At 33.3% G+C, this 25,218-nt stretch overlaps 2 protein-coding genes across 3 annotated transcripts in view; one reads left to right on the top strand and one right to left on the bottom strand.

Annotated features, from left to right (window-relative positions):
* LOC148618540 (transducin beta-like protein 3) overlaps positions 1-14,582 on the bottom strand; it is a 30,364-nt gene extending 15,782 nt beyond the window's left edge. The window contains exons 1-10 of the mRNA XM_088577584.1: positions 14,478-14,582; positions 7,937-7,988; positions 6,264-6,359; positions 5,873-5,920; positions 5,358-5,435; positions 3,811-3,959; positions 3,390-3,560; positions 3,032-3,107; positions 2,069-2,165; positions 768-970 (exon numbers count right to left, since the gene is read on the bottom strand). Coding sequence (XP_088433710.1) covers positions 768-970; positions 2,069-2,165; positions 3,032-3,107; positions 3,390-3,560; positions 3,811-3,959; positions 5,358-5,435; positions 5,873-5,920; positions 6,264-6,359; positions 7,937-7,988; positions 14,478-14,497 — 990 coding nt within the window. The 5' untranslated portion in view covers positions 14,498-14,582. The remainder of the gene's footprint in view (positions 1-767; positions 971-2,068; positions 2,166-3,031; positions 3,108-3,389; positions 3,561-3,810; positions 3,960-5,357; positions 5,436-5,872; positions 5,921-6,263; positions 6,360-7,936; positions 7,989-14,477) is intronic.
* Positions 14,561-25,218, top strand: LOC148618541 (uncharacterized). Of its 2 annotated transcripts, XM_088577586.1 has the most exons (4): positions 14,561-14,652; positions 20,729-21,237; positions 21,789-23,034; positions 23,065-25,218. In XM_088577586.1, exons 2-4 carry the CDS (start codon positions 20,730-20,732, stop codon positions 23,726-23,728), a joined length of 2,418 nt encoding a protein of 805 aa, XP_088433712.1. In that variant the 5' UTR covers positions 14,561-14,652; position 20,729; the 3' UTR covers positions 23,729-25,218. The 2 variants fall into 2 exon arrangements, with proteins under 2 accessions (XP_088433712.1, XP_088433711.1); XM_088577585.1 differs by having other exon boundaries at positions 21,789-25,218.

Here is a 25,218-nt window from a genome sequence, read left to right on the forward strand (position 1 = left end):
TTTAATTCCATATTATAAATATTAACTTCATTATCATAACTTAATTGGTACATAAGTATTTCATTCTGATAGTGCAGTATAAAGTCTCTAAATATATAACCCTATTAACATTTAACACCTTAACAATAAAAAGATTTGGCAAGCACAGCATGATACGGCTGCAGTAGTCAAACCCTGAACAGTTGGCAGCAAATGTGGACACAATATTAGTTTTTGACAAACAGGGACTTATAATTCATTATGGACACAACAAATGGTTTGGACACTATATCACACAAAATTTTAAATCCAACTGAAAATTTTCAAAATCAGACCATACATGAAAAAGTTCATTTTTTCAGGTGTGGCCCTTTTGACCCCTTATAACTCAAAAACTGTAAGATATCTGAAGTCGGATTGGAAAATCAGGCAGGGATTTTTCTGAAGAATCCAGTACAAAAAAATCAGACCAAAAATAAAAACATTCTAGATGGGTTTTTGTTAAAACACTTATTTTTACCCTTTTTCTAAAATGGTAGGGATCACCAAGTCCAAATATATTAGAAACCTTCCTTTGGTGGTTAGTCAAATTATAGCAAAATTTCAGAAAAATTGGTCAACCACAACTGAAGTTATCACACAAAATTGAAATATCCCCAGATGACAACGACTGCACCATAACGTTTTATAAATGCAAATGTTTTGCAGTCGTATAAACACTTGACCACTCCAGCAGTGGTACATAATAAAAAAACTTAAAATGCAAAAATTAAACTGACAAAGCTGACCTGTTTATAAAGTTGGAGATTATCTAAGTTATATATAGAAATGGTATGATCTGCTAGAACTACTGTTACTGTCTGGGATGATTCTGTGTACCATGACTGGGTTACTGTTTGACTGGTACTCTCACTGTCAGTTTTCAGTCCTAATCCCATAAATTTTTCATTTACACATTTAGACTTTTTCACATTCCAGATTTTCAGTGTGCCTGAAATGAATAATTGACAGAAGAAGTAAATCATTTTGATTCTTTATAATCACAAGATTAAAGGTTTCTGTATCTGGTAGTACACAAATAATTTGGTGGTTCTATTGTTGGAATTAACTCTTCATACGATGAAATACCAAAATTTCAGGGATTTCCTTCACAGACTTGAAATAGTTTCTTCTGCACATGGCTGTTTCCAGAGAGGACAGACAATGAATACAGTTCCCAAGCAAGAAGGATATCCAATCAAAACAACTATTCCTATGACATCACAGTTGATACAGTGTATCTCCAAAAATACTGATTATGTCACAGACTATTAATATATGACCACAATAACTGTTGTAGGAAATGATTCTGTTTGACTAAACATAGATTGAATCTAACTTACAGTCTATTACTGATAAATTCGGTACATAAAACCATCCTTATTTAATTTGTAGTATATCTTCCACTTGGGAGAGAAATACATTGTCTTCTCTGTGGGAGAATAATAAGTTCTTATATGAGTCCTTATTTGATTTGAAATTTCTTAGAGTAGTGTTGAGAAATTCCATCTTATGCACTACTGGAGTGCAGCAGATAAAGATTATAAGTACATATTTCCTTTCAAAAATGCTGCATTTTATAGTCAAGAAGAATACCTTCATCAGATCCCACAATTCAATGTGATCTTATGTTACAAAATTACAAATTGCCAGTCCTTTACATGAGTTATCATTTGGCAATATCTGATTGGCTTATAAAACCATGCAAGACAAAGTCTTCATGAGTTTTCTAACATGGAAAACACATAAAAATGAATCCTAAATTTAAGAAATTATTGGTCTTAATGTCATAAAAAGTTGAACTTCTAACATTACCTCTTAAACAATAATATTGTCATAATAAATGAACCTTTGTTCTAAATTTACAAAATTAGTGAATGTATATTAAAAAGAAATATCATTGGATAAGCATAGAGTTATAGAAGCATTTTTTGCCACAATTATTTTATAGCTTTTCCACATTTCAGAGATATTGTTAATTTATATGAGATAACAAATATCATGCAATTATTACACATATAATAAACATTGAATCAAATTTTGTACCTACCCTTACTGCCAACAGTCATTACATGAGGAGTATCTCCAGATACATTAAGGTCTGGTAATTCTGATTTCTCTGGTAATAGTATGATAGACTCTACTCCCTACAAATCATTGGAGAAGGTATATATATATATGTTCTATAAACAACTTGAAATACTGTGAGCAAGCTCACAAGAAGAATACCCCACACTTCAAATTAAGTTACATATATAACCCAAAAGTTCAATTATCCTCCTTCGATCATGCACATCTACATATGATGGTCAGCCTTCCTATAAATTTTCATTAAATTCTCTCTAGTGGAGGAGTTGTGCTTACAAGGTTTTAACTGGCAAACCCTTAAATTATATTATCTCCCATTGGAGTCCTCAACAGTAACTATATTTCTTCATGCACATCTAAATATGGTGCCTGACCTTTTTGTACAATTTCATCGAAATCCCCTGAGTGGTATAGGAACAGTTGCACTGATGAGGTTTTAAAATATGAAACACTTTAGTTGAATAATCTCCCTTTTCAGTCATCCAACAGCAATTATATTCCTTCATGAACATTTACAAATGATAACCAACCTTCCTATAAAATTTCATTGAAATCCTTTGAGAGGTTTAAGAGTTGTCCTGATAAGAAATGTGGACAGACGGACTGAGTGATTCCTATATACCCCCACCACCCAAACTTAGTTTACTGGGGGTATAATTACAATCTCTTATTATGGTGGTTCAACAGTTTCTAGCAAATTTTTCAAGCAAATTACATATTAACCCATTTCTCTGTAATAATGACTTCAAACATCCCCTTTACTATATTTCAATGCCTTTCGAAACTTACTTCTTAGTTTCAGGGGCAGAATTTGACAATGTCAGAGCATGTGCTTTATTCAAAATGAAACATGTAAATAAATGTAATTTCTTTGTAACAATCTTCATCTAAGGTAATGACCTTGAACAATAATTAAGACATGTACCTCAAATACTGGAATAGTTTTGTTGACCTTCAACTTCTCAGTATCCCAGACTGCTACTGTGCTATCTCTTCCACCACTGTTCAAAAGAAACAACTAAATATCAACAGAAAAATAGATCTGTCAAAAAATTAGGTGCTTTTACAATTTTCTACAAAAAAATTTCAAAATTAGTGTGTACCTTAACTTAGACACTAACCATATATCCAAGTCTACTACATCTACATAATACAATGAACCATCACATCACTGATGGTTACTTATCTGAGTAACACTTTTACTTTGAACAGTAGGAACATCATGCTCTCATGTTTTTAACAAAGAACATATTGTCACAACTGTATACATTAATTATACGCACCTGTATAATGTTTTACCATCTGGTGAGAAACAAAATGATGTAACAATGCTAAAATGTGCCTCTACTTCTGCAATACATCCACTTGTCATCAAATCCCAAACTCGAACTTTGTAGTCTTTAGCTGCTGAAAATAACTGTAGTTTGTCTGATTTGGGATGGAATTCCACTACACTGAAAAGTAAATCTCTTTGTGTAGAGTTGTTAATAATCATGTAGAGTTTAATCATTCATCAAATGTGTCATGAAAAAGATATAGAATACGGAAGAAATATTTTATTTAGACCTTTAAACAGAATTTTAAAATGAGAACAAAATATGAAATATGTTTTCAAAAATAAATAGCTACTTACTGTTAATTTTTTTTCTGTATTCAGATGGTTGTATAAGACATTTTGTGAATTTAGTGCTGTTCAATCCTTACCTAACTACTCCCTGATGTCCCTTTAAGTTGTGTGTACAATATTGTCTTTCTATATCCCATAATTTTATAGTACTGTCTGCACTTCCAGTGGCCAGTAGTGTAGACGTAACATCAAAACACATGGCTGAAACTGGTGATACATGTATAGCCTGAAATCAATCCATATGTTGTCAATAAGTAACTGGTATAAAGTTATCAGGTAGCGATAGAAGAAACTTGCTTTCTGATTGAAGAAAAGATTTTGCCCACCATTTCATGACCTAATTTAGTAATGTGAGGGTGATGCATCAACCCTTTTTAATGATGAAATCGTATCAAATTTTGATACTTAAAATATACCAGAAATACGGTATAGCAAGATCACAAAGGAAAAAAACCCTGCTTCAAAGAAAAAAACTCCTGCTTCAAAGAAAAACTTAAATATACAACCCTTAAGTTTAATTATTTCCCTTTGGAATCCTTCGACAGTAAATATATTTATGAGAAGTTGTGTTGACAAGGTTTCAACATGTATTACACTTAATTTTAGTTATCTCCCTTTGGAATCCTCCAACAAAAACTATATTCCTTCATGTAAAATTCAATCAAAATCCATTGAACGGTTTATGAACAATTATGTTGACGTGGTTTCAACATATAAAACCCTTCAGTTTAATCATCTCCCTTTACAATCCTTCAACAGTAACTATAACCCTACATATAAAATTTCATCAAAATCCCTTGAACAATTTATGAGGAGCAGCGTTGATGAGGTTTCAAAATGTAAAACCCTTCAGTTTAATTATCTCCCTTTGGAGTCATCTGACAGTCATTATATTCCTTCCTGCACATCTTCATATGATGCCCAACCTTCCTATAACTTTTCATCAAAATCCCTTGTGCAGTTTTGGAGGAGTTGCGCTGACAAGGTTTTAACATCAAGTTGGATTATCTCCATCTACGTATAATGCCCAACCTTTCTATAATATTTCATCAAAATACCTTGAGAGGTTTAGGAGTTGCACTTACAAGAAATCTGGACAGATGGATTGACAGACACAGACGGGGTGATTCCTATATACCCCCCCAAACTTTGTTTGCAGAAGGTATAATTTTAAGGAATGACTGCTTATTGTTTCTGTCTTATTAAAATAACGTTGATGCCCTTGGTTGAGATTATTTTATCATAGACTAAAAAAAATATAACAGTCGTCTCTAATCTGAAAATTTATAAAGTCAAAAGTTAAAATTGCTTTTTTAAATCATTAAAAAAGTGTGTCAACTTAGCATTAACATGCTTGCCAGGCATTTTTGTCGGAAGCCTTAAAACTAATATATTTTAAAGTTAAAACAATGATTTTATAAGTGAACAATGTAACACTCTTCCACAGCAGAAAGCTGTAGTAGCAATCTAAACATGCTGTATGATAAATTGATCAGCATTGTTTTTGCAAGGCCAACAACCACAATAAAACGGTTGTATAGAAACAACCATAACAGTAAAATCTAGATTTGAAAGGAAATAATAACATCTTAAGGGTGACAAAAATCAATATAGTGAAACAAACCTTCCAAGACCTTGTAATAGTTTTCTCCTTCCACAACCACTGTCTTAAAAGTAAATGTCTGGTAGCCACTATTAGGTACTGAAATAAAATTATTCACATTCAATTAGCATACTATTAACAACACATTAATGTATTTTTCTGGAGAATAAGTCTACAGGCAAAATCAATTAACCAAAGCTATAGACTCCTACAGGACTGAATCTAAAACTTGAAGATGCCTTGAATAACACCTATAGTGGACCAATAGAAAACAAAAATTTCAATAAAGATGAGTTATTACACTGAGTATCAATAAAAATTTGCTAAGCTGAAGCAACAGCAGGAGCAACCCAAGAAGCATCTCAAATACATGTAAATCAATTTGTCACTTGGCATAAAATACCAATAAATATTGTAGCTGGATAGAACCCTGAATCAATGAATAATTTCCTTAATAAAATACCAGATAATGGTATTTTTCAGTGTTTCACAATTCCCCTTATTGCACTACATAAACTTCAATCCCCTGAAATTACCTTGTCATCTGGAGTAATACAGCAACATGTGATTTCCTCATCTTCTTCCTTAAAATAAATAGATCAGGCAAATCTTCATCTATTAATTTCACTACATTACTTGATAATAAAAGTAAGAAATCCAATGTATTCTTTGTCTACAGCAGAACCTTTGAATAATACCAAACTTTTTTTATAGTGAAAAAGCCCTAACAGTGCACCTAGTCAATGCTCTAATTTTTTTTTGTTGCATTCTAGAGTGCCTACATGTATATACTGGTATTTTCATATTCTTGTATGTTGTTTTTGTTTTTGGTTTTTTTCTGTATCACTGCTCCAGAATTTTTTGTTGCTTTATGTGATTGTTCTTGATATCAACTTTTAAGTTGGTTGATGATGCATTATAACAAACCTGTCCGAGAGTATCTGTGACCTTGCCATTGTTAACATCAAGGACATTAACTTTATTACCACATCCACAAAACAATAAGTCACCACCTTTGTTCCTCTAGAAAAAAAAAACACTTATATGTACACAATCATGTTAAAACAAAAGAGTGAAATCAATAATAATAAATAATACCTGCCACCTCCTCACCAATACAAAAAGTAGACTGTTTGTGAAGGGCCTTTAGGTCATTAAGTTTCAAAACACTGGCACTTTTGATCAGAGGAAGTGATCTTTGAAATTTGACCAATCAGAAAGTTAAATATACTCTGGCGACCATCTTCTTTCATCAAGGAGAACTAAAACTAGATCTCTCGTAAAGGCTTATGCATACATCCTTTAAGCCAAGTTTGGTTAAAATTGGTCAAGGGGTTTTCATGTAGTTGAGCAAAAGTTTACAGACGACGGATGCTAAGCGATGGCATACATTCACTGGAACATTCGGTCCAGGTGAGCAAATAGGGAAATCCATCTTTACAGTTAATTCTATTCTTTGAAAAGTTCCCAGACATACCAGACTTAACAGTACCAGATTGGAACCAAGCTCAGCACCTATAGCACTGTAAGCTTAATCTCTATCAACCAAGTGCAAAAAATGGTCAGTAGTCAAATCTAACTGATAAGAAAGCCATTACAAGTTAACAACAAATAAGATTAAAGAACTTTAGTGAGCACGCTCACATACCCTACACATCCCAATTTTGGATACCCAAGTAAATTTGTTCGTTAGAAAAATACATGTAGAAGGACCCTGATAAAAAAAGGAATGAGTGTTTTTTCAGGTTTCAGACCTATATCTTTTAACTAAATTCTATTACTCAGATAGGTAGTTTCAAACTCCAGACTGTGATTTCTTGGAGTTTTAGTTAATCCAAAGTAAATAACATCGTAGCAGAACAAAACGTACACTTGACATGTAACTTATCATGGTGAACTTATATACCAAAAATCATGTTATAATCTGCAAGGGTATAGAAAAAAAGCCAAAAAACGGTTATTTCTATAAATTTTGCTAAGTTCAAGGCCTGTAATTTCAATAAAAATCATCATAGCAAAACCAACTATAATCTTGTCCTGTAACTTATCATGGTGAAATTATATACTAAAAATCATGTCAATATCTGCAAGCGTTTAGAATAAAATCCTGAAAACATTTTTTTTCTGTGAATTTTCCTAAGTTCATGGCCTGTAATTTTGGTAAAAATCATAAGAGCAAAACGAAACGTACACTTGACCTGTAATTTATCATGGTGAACTTAAATAACAAAAATCATGTCAATTTCTGAAAGTGTTTAGAAAAAAGGTCCAAAAAACTGTTATTTCTGTGAATTTTGCTAAGTTCAAGGCATGTAATTTCGGTAAAAATCATTGGAGCAGAACGAAAGTTTAACGTGACCTGTGCCTTATTATTATGAATTTATATACCAAAAATCATGTCAATATCTGCAAGCATTTAAAATAAAATGCAGGAAAACTGAAGACCTACTGACCGACTGACAGGTAAAAAACATTATACCCTTCACAACTTCATTGTGTGGGGTATAAAAACTGAAATGAATAAAATTTCTACACATTTCCACTACCATCAGCAGAACTTTAAGTGAACAGTGAACACCAAGTTTGCAGTTGTACTATACCTGAATGTTTCCTCCTGTGTAAAAAGCGTCATGCTTCTGATTCACAGCAAAGCTGAAAAGACAGCAATTTTACATTACAACCATTGAATTGTACAAAACAACTATCCTAATAAATATATATTTCACTATATACATGTTTTAATTTAAAAATTCCAACAAGCTTATGACCATTAAACAGTATCTGGTCAAAATGCTATGATGTCTAACCTCCCTAACAAAACACAAAATATTTTACCAAAGAGCAACAATTCTTTTACAAATACAAATTTTTATTAGGAAACTCTCTGATAGTACATGGCAAATAAAAAATGTTCACAAACAATTCATTTTAAAGAATACAGGCCTAAAGGGGATGAGTGTATCCTACCATGTTAACACAGCTATTTGTTGTAAATAAGTTTCTTTCTATCAATTTTTGATTTACGGTATACATACATGTATTTAGGATTTAAGAAAAGAAGTAAACAAATATATATAAAACTTTCCCCTACTAAGGGGGTTAGTAACTTTTCCATGCCTTTTGCCCTTTCATACATATAAAATCAGATATTCCTATCCCATAAAAACAAGAGGCTCCCAGGAGCCTGAATTGCTCACCTGGTTAAATTTTGTCTTTCAATGGCAATAAATTTAACAAGAAGTTGTCTAACAATTTTGACTCAAGAAGACTTATCATATGGACCATTGCATGGCTTAACAGATCAAAATGAAAATTTGACCACAGATAGATCTGATTATGCAGAAGACTTTTACCCTATGTCAGAATTTGGCTAAACCGTATGGTTTTGGAGATATATGCAAAAAACTACTGTCTGTCTGACCCCTGTGTTCTATCTTTAGTTATGATGGCCATATTTTTGAAGGATAAAAAATCTAAACACAAATTTAGTGCAAGATACCCCAAGATACATACATACCAAGTTTGGTTCCAATTGGTCAAACAGATTTTGAAAGAAATAACATTAAAAATAGCAAAAAAACATCAAAAAAGGGAAATAATTCCTAAATGGCTTATTAGATTAAAATGAAAATTTGACCACATATAAATCTCATCATGCTAAACACTTTTACCCTGTCAGAATTTGGCTAAACTGAATGGTTATGGAGATTATAAGTGAAAAATTACAGTCTGACTCCTATGTTCTATTTTTAGTAATGACAGCCATGTTTTTTGATGGATCAAAAATCTGAACACTACTTTTGTGCAAGATACCCTAAGGAACATATGTGCAAAGTTTCATATAATTCAGCTCAGTAGTTTCAGAGAAGAAAATTTTTGAAAAATAGTTAACGGACGACAACAATGCCAAGTGATGGCAATAGCTCACATGGCCTTTGGCTAGGTGAGCTAAAAATAGAACCTCAATACCTACATGTACCCATGCCATATAACCCAAGTTACAATTGTAAAAGTGCCTAACTGCCTCCTTCAATTTACAAGAAACAATTATTCGCAACATCAAGATGTCTAGTAGTTTACGTTGCTTCTTTTGGACAGCAGAAAGGCCTTTGACATGGTTTGGTGGGAAGGTCTTATGCTTAAATTAAATAGACTAAGAGTAAAAGGTATATTGTGGAAAATTATTGATGATTGCCATTTGAATACTGTAAATTCTATTGTTTTAAATCAATGCCAGTCAAAATTATTTCAAGTTAATGAAGGTGTTAGAAAAGGAGGAGTCTTGTAGTGTCTTTTATATTTAGTTTTTGTCAATGATTTATTGCAACAGTTCAAACAAGAAAATTTCTTTCTTGATGAATGGAAATCATAAACACTATGGGCTTATTCCTGATGTATGCAATATTATATACAAATATAAACTAGAGGAGTACATTAATGAATTTATATCTATGGGGCATTTCCCCTCAAAATTAACTTGAAAAAAAATACTCCGTAGTGAAAGAAAATATTCCAAGCGTTCAAACTGAATCATGGAAGACTAGTATTGATAATGATTCTCAATTCACAAGGTTTTGTAACATACATAATTTTGTGTCATTTGCCAGTTACTGAAGAAATTCAGAAACTTGTAGTGAAATCACAACCTCGTTTATCAATACCAAACTTTTGATGGAAATACCTGACAATAAAGTAAAGTACATGGTAATCAATTCACGATGTATATATATGTTCACACATGTTTCTCTTGCACATACACCATTAGTTGTGAAATGTCATCACCAAAAACTTTGAGTTTGAATTGGTCTAGAACTTCATTCGTGTAACAACATCTTTATATATTTAGGATTTAGCATTATGAATTACTGTATATATATTTATAATCTTATTTAATAAGGATATAAAGAAATGAATTAATTAATGATATGAATAATTAATTATTCCGATATTAACCACCGATATCTTCTAACCCTGACAGTTATCAAGATAGAATAGGGGTCCCTCAACATTTTTTTGTCATTTTCATGAATTAAATTACTCGAAAATGTTTTAGTATAAAAAATTTTAAAAGCAAGAGAGTTTCCATCAATAGAAATAGTACATCAAAGTTTCATGCAGAATGCTAGGAGTCTTTTCAATTTACTTAGGTCCAAGGGTGTGTATATTAGAGAGAGAGAGTCATATGTAATGATCTGTATAAACTATGCCTTTGCTTTTTGTAGTTTGTTAACCAATGTTCTCATGCTAAGAGTGTTTGTAAAAACAAAAATAAAATTAAAATATTATGGTTGTATACAAACTGCCACAGTAGTCATGATTGACTGGACTACTGATAGTCCAAAGGAGTTAACATCACTAGAAATAAATAAGTTACATTTATATGACAGTCTAAGAGTTATTCAAATGGACTTTGAGCCTGCTGGGTGAGAAGTCTATTTGGAAAAGGAGGAAGACTGTGCTATAAATTATTGTAATATGAATTGACACCACCAATTAACCAATAATTGACCAATTAGAGATATATAGGCATGGGTAGCTCGTGTTCTCTTTCCACAGGGAGTAATTTTCATCATATTCAACTTATTGTCCAAAAATGGCAAATCCTTCCATATTAAAGAATGAATTTAGGTTCATCATTACCTTTTGACAAATATGATAAAATTAATCCAAAACTTTCTACCTGACTACAAACAAGCCTGTGAATTCACAGAGCATGGCTGGACCTAGAAAGATAATACTCAAATGTGTTTTTTTGATTTAGAATATTAAGAAATTATCTTTTTTAGAATATAAAAATCATAACTTGATTTATATACAGGGCAGGAAACTCACTCAAATTCCAGCCAGTCCTGAATCCTGTAAATTTTTGCTTTAATTAGCCAGCCCTGCCAAAAAATAGCCAGCCTCGGGCTGGCAGGCAGGCAGGCTACTATTCCTAACTCTGTTATATATTGTATTACAAATTCATCTTCGATATTACAAATTAATTTTAGTAACTTGATTTATATATTGTATCACAGATTCATCTTTGAAAATACAAATTCATTTTATAGTATTATTTTTTTCTTTTTTATTAGAAATTCCTGTATTCTTTTTTTTTTTTTTTTTAGAAATTAATTTTTTAATATAAGAAAATGAATTTCTAATAAAGGAATTTAATTTTTGTTTATGTTAGAACTTCTTGTATTTTTTTTTTAAACTATTTTTTTTTATATTTGAAAAAGAATTTCTAATAAAATATACATATTTTTTTATATTAGAAAATCTTGCTCTAATGTGAGTAATTGAGTTTCTATTTTTTTTAATTGATTAATTTTTGTATCACAAAACTTTTAAACCTTTCAAGAATGTTTTAAAATAGGAAATAAAAATTTTGAAGTCGATATTTAATAAAATGTTTGTTACAAAGAAATGGTTTTATTTTTACTTTCACAACTTCACATGACCATGCCTTGAAGTACAGAAGTACAATCAAACTTTTTCAATAATAAAAGAAACTCTATAATTTATGTCAGAGTTTTATACTAATGTCATCTGTCGCGTATGGTCCTTAAATGCATATTAAAGTCCCTGTTAGTACTTTTTATTACATATCTTGTAGTAATCGAATCCTGTCTTGAGCCCCATGATAAAGCAGGATTTTGATCTCTTTAAATACAGTATCAAGTCCATTTGCAGCTACACTTGAAGAACTGTTTAGAAAGACAATATTGGAAATGCTTACAGAATTCAAAGGAACACGGTGTTCGTTTGTTGCATAAAGAATTATAGTTGCCAGCAGGGAGTGGTATGAAAATAAGTCTTTGCAGCCAGTAAATTATATTAATCCTCATCCATTTTAAATCATTAAAATTATTATGTTGACAATAATCTAAGAAAAAAAATCATGAATTATATTTTTATGATTGACCAAAACTTAAATTTACAGCCATATAAAATTCAAAGTGGAATGGTTATCTAACACTTATGTCCGATCTGAGTTACACCAACAGTCAGTGTTTTAAACCCATATTCCACCTTGCCAAAACTGACCATTTGATATTGTATTAGTCATAAAATTCAATGAGCCATTGTAAGATACAATGTATATTCTGTTTCTGTTTCTCGGGTGTATATCCAGTTAGGATAAAAATCTAGTCAGGTCATAAAAAATTTGTGCTTGGAAATATTTTGTATTTCACCAAGGATCAAATCTTTTTATTTCTGAATTCTGCTCTTTTAAATTGATAATTACTATAATAATTATAAATAAAACACCTCGGACATATTGATTGTTGTACCAACAGTCTGGTGATGCTTTTTGTTTCTGATAGTTTTAATAATTGAATGGCTTCTCCAGAAAAAAAAACTAACTACAGGTCCCAAGCCTCCTAGATTATGTGTACATAGGAAGGTTTAATCCTGGTTTGCATACATTTAATTACAGGTTTAAATAAACATATATGAAATTGTTGTTTTAATATTTGTAGTCTGTTCTTTATTGATCACCTTAATTTCACCCAGATTTACCTGTAGAATTAAAGTTAAAATTGTAAAATACTGTTATAAACTAAGCATATATTGAAAAAAAGTACTTGTTATCAAATATAGCAGCTTAATGGTGTTTTAAATCAAATATTTCAATATTTTATTACATGTTGTTGAATATTGGGATTATAGTACAAGAATATGATTAATATTTACATGTATATGAACTTTATAAAATTGAAAAAAAAGTAAGGTTAGTTTTACCCTTAATTAATATGTGTAAACACAAATGATGACCATCTAGTTAAACGTGGATACCAACACAACCACCCTAGCAACCAATCTAAAATTGGTGTAATGAGGGTGATACAGATCTCAACCTCCAAGACAAATGGTGCACAACTACTGCTGGAGAACAGTTTCCACTTCCTTATGACAACATTTATCCCCACATGCTTATATTTGCAACCACCAGCAACCTGAGACATCTTGCTGCTGCCGATACTATATTCTGTGATGGCACCTTCTATATATGTCCTTCATTATTTCATCAGCTGTACACTATTCATGCCATGATCGACGGTTCTATGCTCCCACTAGTATTTGGCTTACTACCAACAAAGACCAGACCATGTATGTCAGATTCTTCAGTCACATTAAAGAGATTTCTTGACAACTCAACATTATTCTTCAACCACTCTATTTATCGACTATGAGATTGCCACCAATAACGCAGCCACTACTGTATTCCCAGGTGTGACCATCAAAGGATGCTTTTTTCACAATACTCAATGCATCTGGGTGCAAGACCCAAAAGTGTAGACTCCAGATCTACTATAAAGACAACGCTGACATCACTCAAGTAGTGAGACCAGCAGCAGTGCTACCACTGGTCCTTCAGAATGAAGTAGAAGATGTATGGTTCCACTCACTACAAGACATTGATAACTCAGATAATGTACCCGACTCTACTACATTTACAGACTATGTTACCGAACACTGGATTGAGAACAACAGATTTTTATGGAACCACTACCAGACTGAAGGACCTCACACTACAAACCATTTAGAAGGCTGGCACAACAAGATAAAGTAGAAAGTCTGACATGCACACCCAAATATCTATTAAATAATTAGACTTACTACAAACTACTCAGGCCGACAGAAACTACAGTGATCCAGTACTCAACAGGAGGTGCTCGCCCACCCAAAAGACCAGTTTACTGACGCATTGACTCAAGACTACAACAACTTGCCTTTCTTGTCAGAAAAAATCTTCCAGTCAAGATTTTCGGTTTATTTTGTTAGACCAAACTCGAAATTTTGTTAATCTAACTGTACGCAGTGTGCTAATTTTATACAGACTGAGAAACATGTCACTACTGATCTACATCTGACAACATATAACGTCTTTCCTTGAAATTATAGAGTTTACTAACAAATTCCGGTGTTTCTACTAAGGAACAAGCTCTGACATCCCACGGCCCAAGTTTGTCTGGCAAAGCAGCCGTTGGACATCAGATTAGAGCAATCTCGGACTATCAGAAGGGTAGTTCTAACCCTGTCTAAGGTAATTATGAAGAACAAAAGAGAAAAATCGGAAACGGAACAAGTTATGGGACAGTTTGGGGAGATGTTTAGTTAAATAAAGTGATATTATCATTATCTCCAAACCTTGATTTTAACTCAGACATTGATCCACTATATTTATGTTGACAAAATACACGTGCAGGAAGTCAATATAGTGGCGACAACTCTTTGACGACTGGTTACCTTTCCCAAAACTGCTAACTGGTGACGTCTTTTACAGCTGGACAAATATTATCTTACATCGCATGGAATAATTTAGGTTATATACTAATAGTTGAATGGTTTAATTTAATCTAAATTGGGGGAAAACAACACAAATTATGTTCATGATGAATTAACTATACAACCCAAAAAATAAAGTTATTTTTGTTGATTAAGCCATAAATTGTTTGAACTTTAATCTTTATTGAAGAACAGTTTATTACTTGAAAAATGTCCATGGTAGTCTTGTGGGCTATCTAAATTTTGGCCTATTTTCATAAGATTTAAGAACAGAGCCGTCATTACCATCTGCGGACTACCTGTTTTATCCCGAAGTAGATATATCAAATTTAATTCTATGTTATTTACGCCAATAAACAAACCAAATAAACAACTTTTACTTTGAACTTAATGTACTGATTTATTAGAATTGTACTTTTGCATTAACAACCATCCTAATAAAAATAGTTGACCTCTAATCTCTTATCAGTACCTGTTTATTTCCATGCATTCACTCATTCACTGTTGATATATATTCAAGCTGTTTATTTTTAGATGCATAATATAGATAGTAATGAAAATCCTGCAAGACTATAAATAGTCAGTATGCTGAACCTGTCTTCTGATTTTCATGCAGGCCCCTGTGGATCCAAATATTTACAAAAAATGGGGCAGTGGATCTGATTAAGAAACTTGTATACAGACAGGGACTCCATGCTGTCATTTTCCACTCATTTTTTTTTTTGCCAAATGTTTTACAAAAGTTGCATAAGCCCTGAAACCATCCCGATGCATCACTGGATTATGTATTTTCATTATGGTTACCCCCTCATGACATCAGAAGCCCAGAGATGATAAATGAAGATAATTTTTTGCTTAGACAATGGCATATAAACTTCAATAAGGCATGGGAATGGTGTCAGTCTGTGGTCTGGTCATATTGCTTTTAGGTATTATGAGCTATTTTGGCCATGTGTAAAGAAAATAGAGCTGCAGGTTCCAGGGTGCTCCACGGCCTTAAAAGTGCATGGCTAGTGTTGTCTGCACCATACATAATTGTTTATATTGTATTCTAAGACTTTGGCATTTATGTTAATGTATGTGTGTCTGGAACTAGATGCCTAAGAAACTAAGCACGTTAAATGACACCTAAGTTTCTAGGCTATAACTTGTAGCTCTTGAGCTATAAAGGTTATCAATTGAGGAATGTAGCTAGTTGAGAGGGACATGTATCTAAGGACATGATTTATTTCAATGATTGTTATGGCTTAAGTTTGAATGATTTTACAGACATTTGCCATATCTGATATTCTTAAATCATCTAACAATCCATCCAGTTTAATTTGGAGCATTTCTAATTGTGTGGGAGTAGATTTGCTTTTCAACAACAGAGAGTAATCTTTCCTTCTACAACTATGAATTTCGTCTCCATGAAACGTAGCATGAGATCTTTCAGGGGAGTAGTGTCACAGCAAAATTATATTTAAGTTCAAATAAGGTCTGTTACTAAAATATAAAACATGATTTGGGTTGCATCTAATTGTTTTATGTAAATAATAGCATCAAACTTAAAAGTAAAAAGAATATTACATGATGTATAGAATGTTGAGTTGACTGTGTTAGTTCAGAGCTCTTGACCTCTATGATGAATGACCCAATGCAAACACAGTTAACAGCTCTTGACCTTACCTCTATGATGTATGACCCAATGCAAACACAGTTACCAGCTCTTGACCTCTATGATGTTTGACCCAATGCAAACACAGTTAACAGCTCTTGATCTCTATGATGTTTGACCCAATGCAAACACAGTTAACAGCTCTTGACCTCACCTCTATGATGTATGATCCAATGCAAACACAGTTACCAGCTCTTGACCTCTATGATGTATGACCCAGATGCAAACAGTTACCAGCTCTTGACCTTACCTCTATCATGTATGACCCAATGCAAACCCAGTTAACACCTCTTGACCTTACCTCTATGATGTATGACCCAATGCATACACAGTTAACAGCTCTTGACCTTACATCATGATGTTTGACCCATTGCAAACACAGCTAACAGCTCTTGACCTTACTTCTATGATGTATGACCCAGATGCAAACAGTTAACAGCTCTTGACCTTACCTCAATGATTTATGACCCAATGCAAACACAGCTAACAGCTCTTGACCTTACCTCTATGATGTATGACCCAATGCAAACACAGCTAACAGCTCTTGACCTTACCTCTATGATGTATGACCCAATGCAAACACAGTTAACAGCTCTTGACCTTACCTCTATGATGTATGACCCAGTGCAAACACAGTTAACAGCTCTTTACCTTACCTCTATGATGTATGACCCAGATGCAGAGTTACCAGCTCTTGACCTTACCTCTATGATGTATGACCCAATGCAAACACAGTTAACAGCTCTTGACCTTACCTCTATGATGTATGATCCAATGCAAACACAGTTACCAGCTCTTGACCTCTATGATGTATGACCCAGATGCAAACAGTTACCAGCTCTTGACCTTACCTCTATCATGTATGACCCAATGCAAACCCAGTTAACACCTCTTGACCTTACCTCTATGATGTATGACCCAATGCATACACAGTTAACAGCTCTTGACCTTACATCATGATGTTTGACCCATTGCAAACACAGCTAACAGCTCTTGACCTTACTTCTATGATGTATGACCCAGATGCAAACACAGTTAACAGCTCTTGACCTTACCTCAATGATTTATGACCCAATGCAAACACAGCTAACAGCTCTTGACCTTACCTCTATGATGTATGACCCAATGCAAACACAGCTAACAGCTCTTGACCTTACCTATATGATGTATGACCCAATGCAAACACAGTTAACAGCTCTTGACCTTACCTCTATGATGAATGACCCAATGCAAACACAGTTAACAGCTCTTGACCTTACCTCTATGATGTATGACCCAGATGTAAACACATCAGTTCTTCATTACAAAAAAATCGAAATTGGTGTTTGCATCCTGAATCAAGTATACCAGAAAGTGTTAGATACAGTCCTTGGGTATACACCAGAAAGAGGAAAAAAGGCCCCACTGTATCACAGTGTTGCTAGAACAAGAGCATAGAAAAATGTACATTTTCAGTGTTTCTTGTGCTCAAACAAGGGACCTAGTGTGCGCTTCCAACCATATTGTTTCTAGTTTTTCCAAGAAACAGCAAAAGAAGGGAAACAATCAATATTTTCATTTTCAAATTTTTCTAAGGTCATGATAGGAAAATTGCTGTAAAATTGAAAGAAAATGAAATAAGGATTTAAAAAAACATCCTGATCTACTCAAATAAATTGCCATGGTCAGATTTTTAATAGAAACAAGTTTTAGAAAATAGTGTGATATATTCATAAATATCAGCAAAAAAATACCTTATCAGAAGTGGAATGATTTAAACACATCACAAACCAAATACATGGCTTAAACGTGGACACATTAAAGGGAGACAATCTGCAGACATCATGTAGCAAGTCCGATAAAAAGGATTACACATCAAAAGTAAAGATAAGGGAAACAAAATGTCACACAAAAAAAACTACAGTAAATCACTAGCAACATCAATTAAGGACTCAACAATGAAAACATATATAGAACATAAATTCAATGCATCTTTTTGCAACCAATTACTGAGTGTAAAAATTATAAGCTAAATGCAATGAAAGATAAGATATTGTACTTACTTCAGACAAAATGGATATTCATTATCCAGAGGCCTCTTTTTCCTTGAGTTGAGAAGACAATTATTATTATGATACAGTAAGATTCCATTATATATCACCAGTTCAATCTTCAAGCACTCTTGGCATGAGTAATTATATTTTGGTTATTCATGATTACTAATTTTTATTATCATGTAGATTTTCTCTATAACTTAATGCTGTATTCTATTATCAGAGGTAGATGTAGAAAGTAATAGCAGTGATAAGACCTACACTGCTACCACTCTCTCCAAAGAAGAGATTGTGGAAAACCATAAATCTGTGCTATCCTCTTTTGGTCTCTCTACCAAGGACGATGATTGTGATTTACCGTCTATGTACTGGATTCCTAAACTTCACAAGAACCCGTACAAACAACGTTTCATAGCTGGATCTGCAAAATGTACCACCAAACCTCCTTCAAAACTTTAAACTTCTATACTCACAACTGTCAAAGAGGGTCTACAGTCCTACCACAACACTTGTTACTCCCGTAGTGGTATTAATTCAATGTGGATCCTGAAAAATTCGAAAGATCTTTTGGAGACAATCAGTTCAAGACTATTATCTGAATATAATAGCATTAAAACCTATGATTTTTCAACACTGTATACTGCTATTCCCCATACTCAGTTAAAATCCCGACTTAAAAACATTATACATTGTTGCTTTTCCAAAAAAGATGGTACACCTAGATACAAATATATAGTTCTTGGTAGAGATTCCTCATACTTTGTAAGAAATAATTCCAAATCATCTTCCAAATATACAGAGGAAGATGTTTACAAAATGCTGAAATTTTTAATTGACAACATATTTGTCCAGTGTGGTGGACGTGTTTTTCAAACAGTCGGCATTCCAATGGGAACAAATTGTGCTTCTTTACTTGCTGACCTATTCCTTCACTCTTATGAGGCTGACTTTATAGCTGATCTGATCAGAAAGAAAGAATATTGTTTGGCTAGATCCTTCAATCTCAGTTTCTGCTATATAGATGACGTATTATCTTTAAACAATCCTAATTTCGGGGATTTGATACATCGCATCTACCCAAAAGAACTTGAGATAAAGGATACTACAGACACTGTGAAGTCAGCCTCATATCTTGACCTACACTTAGAAATCGATGGTAAAGGAAAACTATTGACCAAACTTTACGACAAACGTGATGACTTTTCATTCAGAATTGTCAACTTTCCTTTCATCTGTGGCAACATCCCTTCGGCTCCTGCGTATGGAGTATTCATATCACAACTCATATGTTATGCCAGAGCTTGCCAAAACTACGCAGACTTTTGTATCGCGCTAGAACTCTAACAAATAGGCTTCTGGAACAGGGTTATGTTGCTACAAGATTGAAGTCATCATTACAGAAGTTTTATGGTCGTTATCATGAACTCGTGGATCATTATGGTGTATACATCAGCACCATGAAAACTGATTTATTCAACGGGTCATAGTTTTCCTTCCCTCGTTTGTCTACCCCGGACTTGACTTTTTATGAGCAACTCGGCGGGTGTTTCTAGAAAAGCAGAGGACACTTACCCTACCGGTGCACCTGGTCCATGCTCCCAGTTTTTAGTGGAGTCCAAGTTGCTCATTTACTTTTGTTACTTTGTATGTATGATTTTAGTTACTTTATGTTCTTTGTTGTGTATGTCTGTTTTCCATGTCTGGTCTTTGTCCCTGGATTACATTCTTTTGATTACCGCTATAACCTTGGTTCCCTTGATTACTCTTTCAAAATGAATTCAGCATATCGATATTTGGATTGTGACGTTTGTGCAGAAGAAAGCCAGAGAGTGAAATTACCAAATTTATTTTACATTGTAAAATATAGAATTTTTTTACACAAAGAACATTTGATAAAGTACTGTTATCTGTATAATAATAGTACTTCTTTGAAATGCTTTTGTATATATTTTTTTTGTTTATTCAATGTAAGTGGAAAAGGTATTACATTTATTCTTCAATTTAAGTTTCAATTTGCCATGGAATCAAATGACTAATTCTGATGTCTTCACCACACCATAGTCATTGATTCTGATGTCTTCGAGCAACACCATACCATAGTCATTGATTCTGATGTCTTCTAGCAACACTACACCATAGTCATTGATTCTGATGTCTTGGAGCAACACCACACCATAGTCATTGTTCTGTGTTCTTCTTTGATTCACAGAATGTTTATGATTTATTGTTTTATTGTTTTTTACTCATTATTTCTTCCTGGTACAATGTATCTCACCCCTGAATTTATTCCAGCATCATTTAATGTTTTAGGGTGAAAAAGCAAAAAAATATAAACATAAGTGTGTTATCATCTGTGAAATTAATATAGGTTGACACTCAATGAAAATCCATGAAATTAACTAAATTGACTGTTTTATTTACAGGATGTCCCAGTTTGATACAGACAAGTTCTGTCTGCCCCCTGATCCAGACCTGGTCTGTTGTATATGTCAGTGTGTTCTCCACTCACCAGTTGAGAGTCCATGTAGACATGTGTTCTGTAATGTCTGTATATCAACATGGCTCAACAACCATGGCAACTGTCCAACATGTCGCACCAGATTGAGATTAAGACACTTAAAACCAGTGCTGCCACTTGTACAAAATATGATCAACAGACTGATGATGAATTGTGACTTTAAAGAAAATGGGTGTGTAGAACAAATTATGTTGGAGCTTTATCTGTCACATATAGAGAACTGTGGATTCAAAAAAGTTCAGTGTCGGTTTAAATCCTGTAGTAAGATGATCCTGAAGAAAGAGAAAGACCATCACGAGACTGAAACTTGTGAGTTTCGAGAGAAACTATGTATGGGTAGATGTGGCCTGATGATACCTGTATGTCGCTATGACAACCATGATTGTTATGAGGAATTGCAAAGACTTAGCAGAGGTATATGAACTTTCGAGTCTGTTTAGTGTAAAGGAGGGGCATTATATTATTTGTTATGTAATATTGGAAGGTCGTAAAATTTACCATATCTTTCTGTCTGTCCTTCTGTTTTAAATGCATAGTTGATACAAGCTAGAGTAGACACATATTGGTTTTGAGATCAGTAGTCAGAAATATCAATTACTATAGAAGTTTTATTTTGAAAAATTCCATTTGTATGTTTGCTTTGATAGAAACAAACAAAACTTGCCCAGATTGAAGCATATGTGGTCATGCTAAAGTTTTTGGGAGACTTAGGACTTTTAGCACTATACTTGTTTTAATTGATATTACATTTTTTATGTAAGACTTCAGTCATTTCTACCTAGTATTGTCTGCTATTGTGTCCAGGTCTGACATGGATACTCTTAAATGTACAAGTATCATTGATTGAAAGTTATAATAAGATATTTACAAATGTTGAGATATAAATATAATGTTTCCTAATGATTGATTTACTATAGTTTCATATTTTGAATAAGATATTAAATTTGATTTAAATTTGTTTGCAGAAAAATGTGAATTGGTGGATAAGCTACAAGAAACAATAAAAGAGCTAAATGCACAGACAGCCAAACTCCAGAAAAATATTGTGCGATTAAAACAACTTCAGCAAAGGAGAAGGGACTACTTAACTACTTGGGTAGGTTATTCTAGTAATGACATGTCAGATAATGGTTCTATGTATAACTTCTTACCAGGAAGTAATTCCAGTTCAGAGGATGATGTTCCAAACTATTACAGTCAACCTAACTTGATGACACCAGTTACTCGACCTGCAACCACATCAGCAAATGCATCCACCACAAGTAATGGTGGTTTTCAGGAATATATTATTTACCCAAGAAGAAGATCAACACTACAAGACACTCTTCCAACTCATCAAATTCCTCCAGAGCCCCTAACTCCACGCTCACCCACAATGTCTCCAAGACATAGATTTGGAAGTAGGTCACAACGCCATGTGACAATACATCCTAGTCTTCCATCCAGTGCAACTGTGACCTCCGCAGATCATGCCCTTGACCTTAGTTATCAAGCACATGTTAGACTTGGATCAATAACTAGTACCAACAACTCTTTGTCACATCCTAGGTCTGATTCTCAAGTCACCTCAAGTACAGTTACAAGTAGTGCTACATCTTCTATGGCCAATCAGACTGAGATTTTGACAGCTTCTTCAAACCAAGCTGAGAGAGATATTAATAATCATGATTCACAAAGAAATGATATTAATGAAGAAGGGAGGGAGGAACAAAATCACAGTAATGGTAATGGTGAATCTGAATACTATGACAGTGACTCAGAACAAACACCTACTCGATGGTGGAGGTCTAGTAGATCAACCTTGTCACACTATTCAGAACAGCATTCCACTGAACATAGATCAAGGTCAAATTCAAATGCTTCCAATAGGTCTAGACCATCTTATCAGTCTTCATACTATAGAAGTAGGTCAAGATCTAGGTCATACAGTTATGAGTCAAATTGGTCATATTACAATTATAGAAGTAGAAGTAGATCTCGTTCACCATCATATGATAGAAGATCTTTTAATCATGATTTATACAGCGATTCTTACTATACAGACAGATATAGGTCAAGGTCATATGATTCATACAGAAGTGATTCTAGGATACCCCATGAAAACAGAAGAAGTGTGTCATCATCCAGATCTAGAAGACAATATTGGTCAAGGTCAAGATCACCTTTTTCTAGGAGTTCTTCTGGTTCACCATGGGTCATAAATAGATCAAGGTCACCAATGTACTCCAGAAGTAGGTCAAGGTCACAAAGTAGAAATAGAAGTGGTTCTTTTGATTCAGTTAGAAGTAACCATTCATTCAGAAGTAGGTCATCTGGAAGAAGATCTTTGTCACCAGATTATGGAAGTAGTACACCCACAAGAGATCAAAGTTATCGTGGTGACAGAGTATCTAGTAGTACACCAACTAATGACAGGGGACATAACTCTACATCACAGAATGGAACAGAGCATGTACATGAAGAGAATGGTGAAAACCAAGGTCTAGACACATCTGATGATGACACAACTGGTACTGATAGTGATGCTGAGTACAATTTTAAGAGAAGACGTCGACCAATCTGCCATAACGAAAATGTCGCCACATCATCTAGCACTACTAACTCTGGCAGTCTAAGTCATTCAAGTCCTAATCAGAGAAAACGAAAACTCAGCACAAATAGCAGTGAAAGCGATGCAAATGCCAAAAGACTTTGTAATAATAATGAAGAGAGTCAATGTGATTCCGATGTTTCTTGGGTACCCTCCCATCAGGAATCAGATGATGACACTATTACAGATGATGCAAGTAGTGATAGTAGTTATGAAGTTCAGGTACCTAAAACTGTAATGGAGATGATTGATGAAATCAATTCAGAAGAATCAGATGAAACTTGGTCTCCCAGTGATCACAGCGATAATGAATAATAATGGTTAATGAAATACCTTGAGTATTCAAAAATACTTTTATCTGCATTACAAATGATTAAAGCAGGTTCTGTAGCGGCTTGATTCTGTCAGTCTGTCTGTCCGTCCTTCACACTTAAGAGATACCATGTTTTGTAATTTTGTAAATGTTATAACCACTATAGTTCAAACTTTGCAGTGTTTATATTGAAGCTGTGCTCCTCTTATGGAGAAATTTGACAAATATTTACCAAGATTTTTACGTATTGAACTTAAAGAGGTGCACCTGCTTTTGTGGAGAAATTTGATTCAAATTTTCGTACATTTCAGCAATATATGCTAACATTTAGTAGATTTATTTAGGAATTTGTATACTACAATGTAGTTTTCTAACTTGCTAAGTGCATACTGTGAAAGTACTATTGTTTGTGGGGTACCAATTTTTGTGTTGTTTTTTTTGGTTCATCCACACCACATTCAATGAATTTTTTATAACCTATAATTATGTTTCTGACAATTATTTAGTTCTTTACAGGTAAAATTCTCTTATTTCTGCAAATGAAATAAAGTTCTAGTCTTCAGGTAAACTGAACATTTGAGCTTTTAGGGAATGAAGTCTTTGCAGTTATGTGTCAAAAAGCTTTAAATGTGCTAAATATGTTCTATTTGATACATTTATCTGTCTAAACCTCCACCCTGTCATTTATATTTTATGTTTGATAATCTTAAAGTAAAGAGCAGTGATTTTAAACAAGATAAATTGGTGGCATAATTCAAATTGAGGAAAAGTGTCTATTTTTTAAAATCTTATATTGATCAAGGAAATTATTTTCTTAAGCAGAAATTGGTTCCATTTGGGAAAAATTACAGAGTAGGATAATACTCTGTTGAAATTGTGTTGAATGTGATTGCAAATAAACTTTTGGACAGGTTAAAAAAATGGAAAAAAGGTGAAATGGAACAGAATTTGTTAATGTGTGTGAAGTTTGATACTGTTTAACTATGGATTACAGTTTTTATGTCAGAAATCAGTAGTATTGATTGACATTCAGTTTATACATTATTAGGAAATAATATGGGACTTATTCGAATGTGTGATTTTGGTTTTGCATCTTGTGATCTTTCAAATTTTGTTCATGTTAGAATTATTCACAAAAATCACCCCCCACCACCACCACCACCACCTAGTGCTAATGGCTCTTTGATTACAATATGTTATCTTTATTGCAATTAGTAATCATTAAAACTTTGTTACTTTGTCTTTGAAAGAGCATATTGTTTTAAGATTTAGAGGAATTCCTGTGAAGTGACTGGCAGCCTTTTGGCCTTGAAGGATATTTCATTAATTTAAGAGACTTGTTGCAAGATGATCTAACATGCATTGTTTTATATAATTGTGATGGATTCCATTTGATGTTAATACTATGTTTACTTTACAAGTGTTTGGATTTTATGGATAGTAATTATTGAAATTGATATTTTATTAATATTAAACTTTATTATGGTCTAAA

This window comes from Perna viridis, chromosome 4 (genome assembly GCF_037379345.1).
Source record: "Perna viridis isolate PV_CMFRI_1.1 ecotype Kerala chromosome 4, ASM3737934v1, whole genome shotgun sequence".
Taxonomy (NCBI): domain Eukaryota; kingdom Metazoa; phylum Mollusca; class Bivalvia; order Mytilida; family Mytilidae; genus Perna; species Perna viridis.

Bases quoted from the DNA above. Each gene is read 5' to 3' on its own strand.
- LOC148618541 (XM_088577585.1), top strand. From the start codon at position 20,730: ATGTCCCAGTTTGATACAGACAAGTTCTGTCTGCCCCCTGATCCAGAC. The intron at 21,238-21,788 runs GTATATGAACTT...ATTTGTTTGCAG, and splicing joins ATTGCAAAGACTTAGCAGAG to AAAAATGTGAATTGGTGGAT.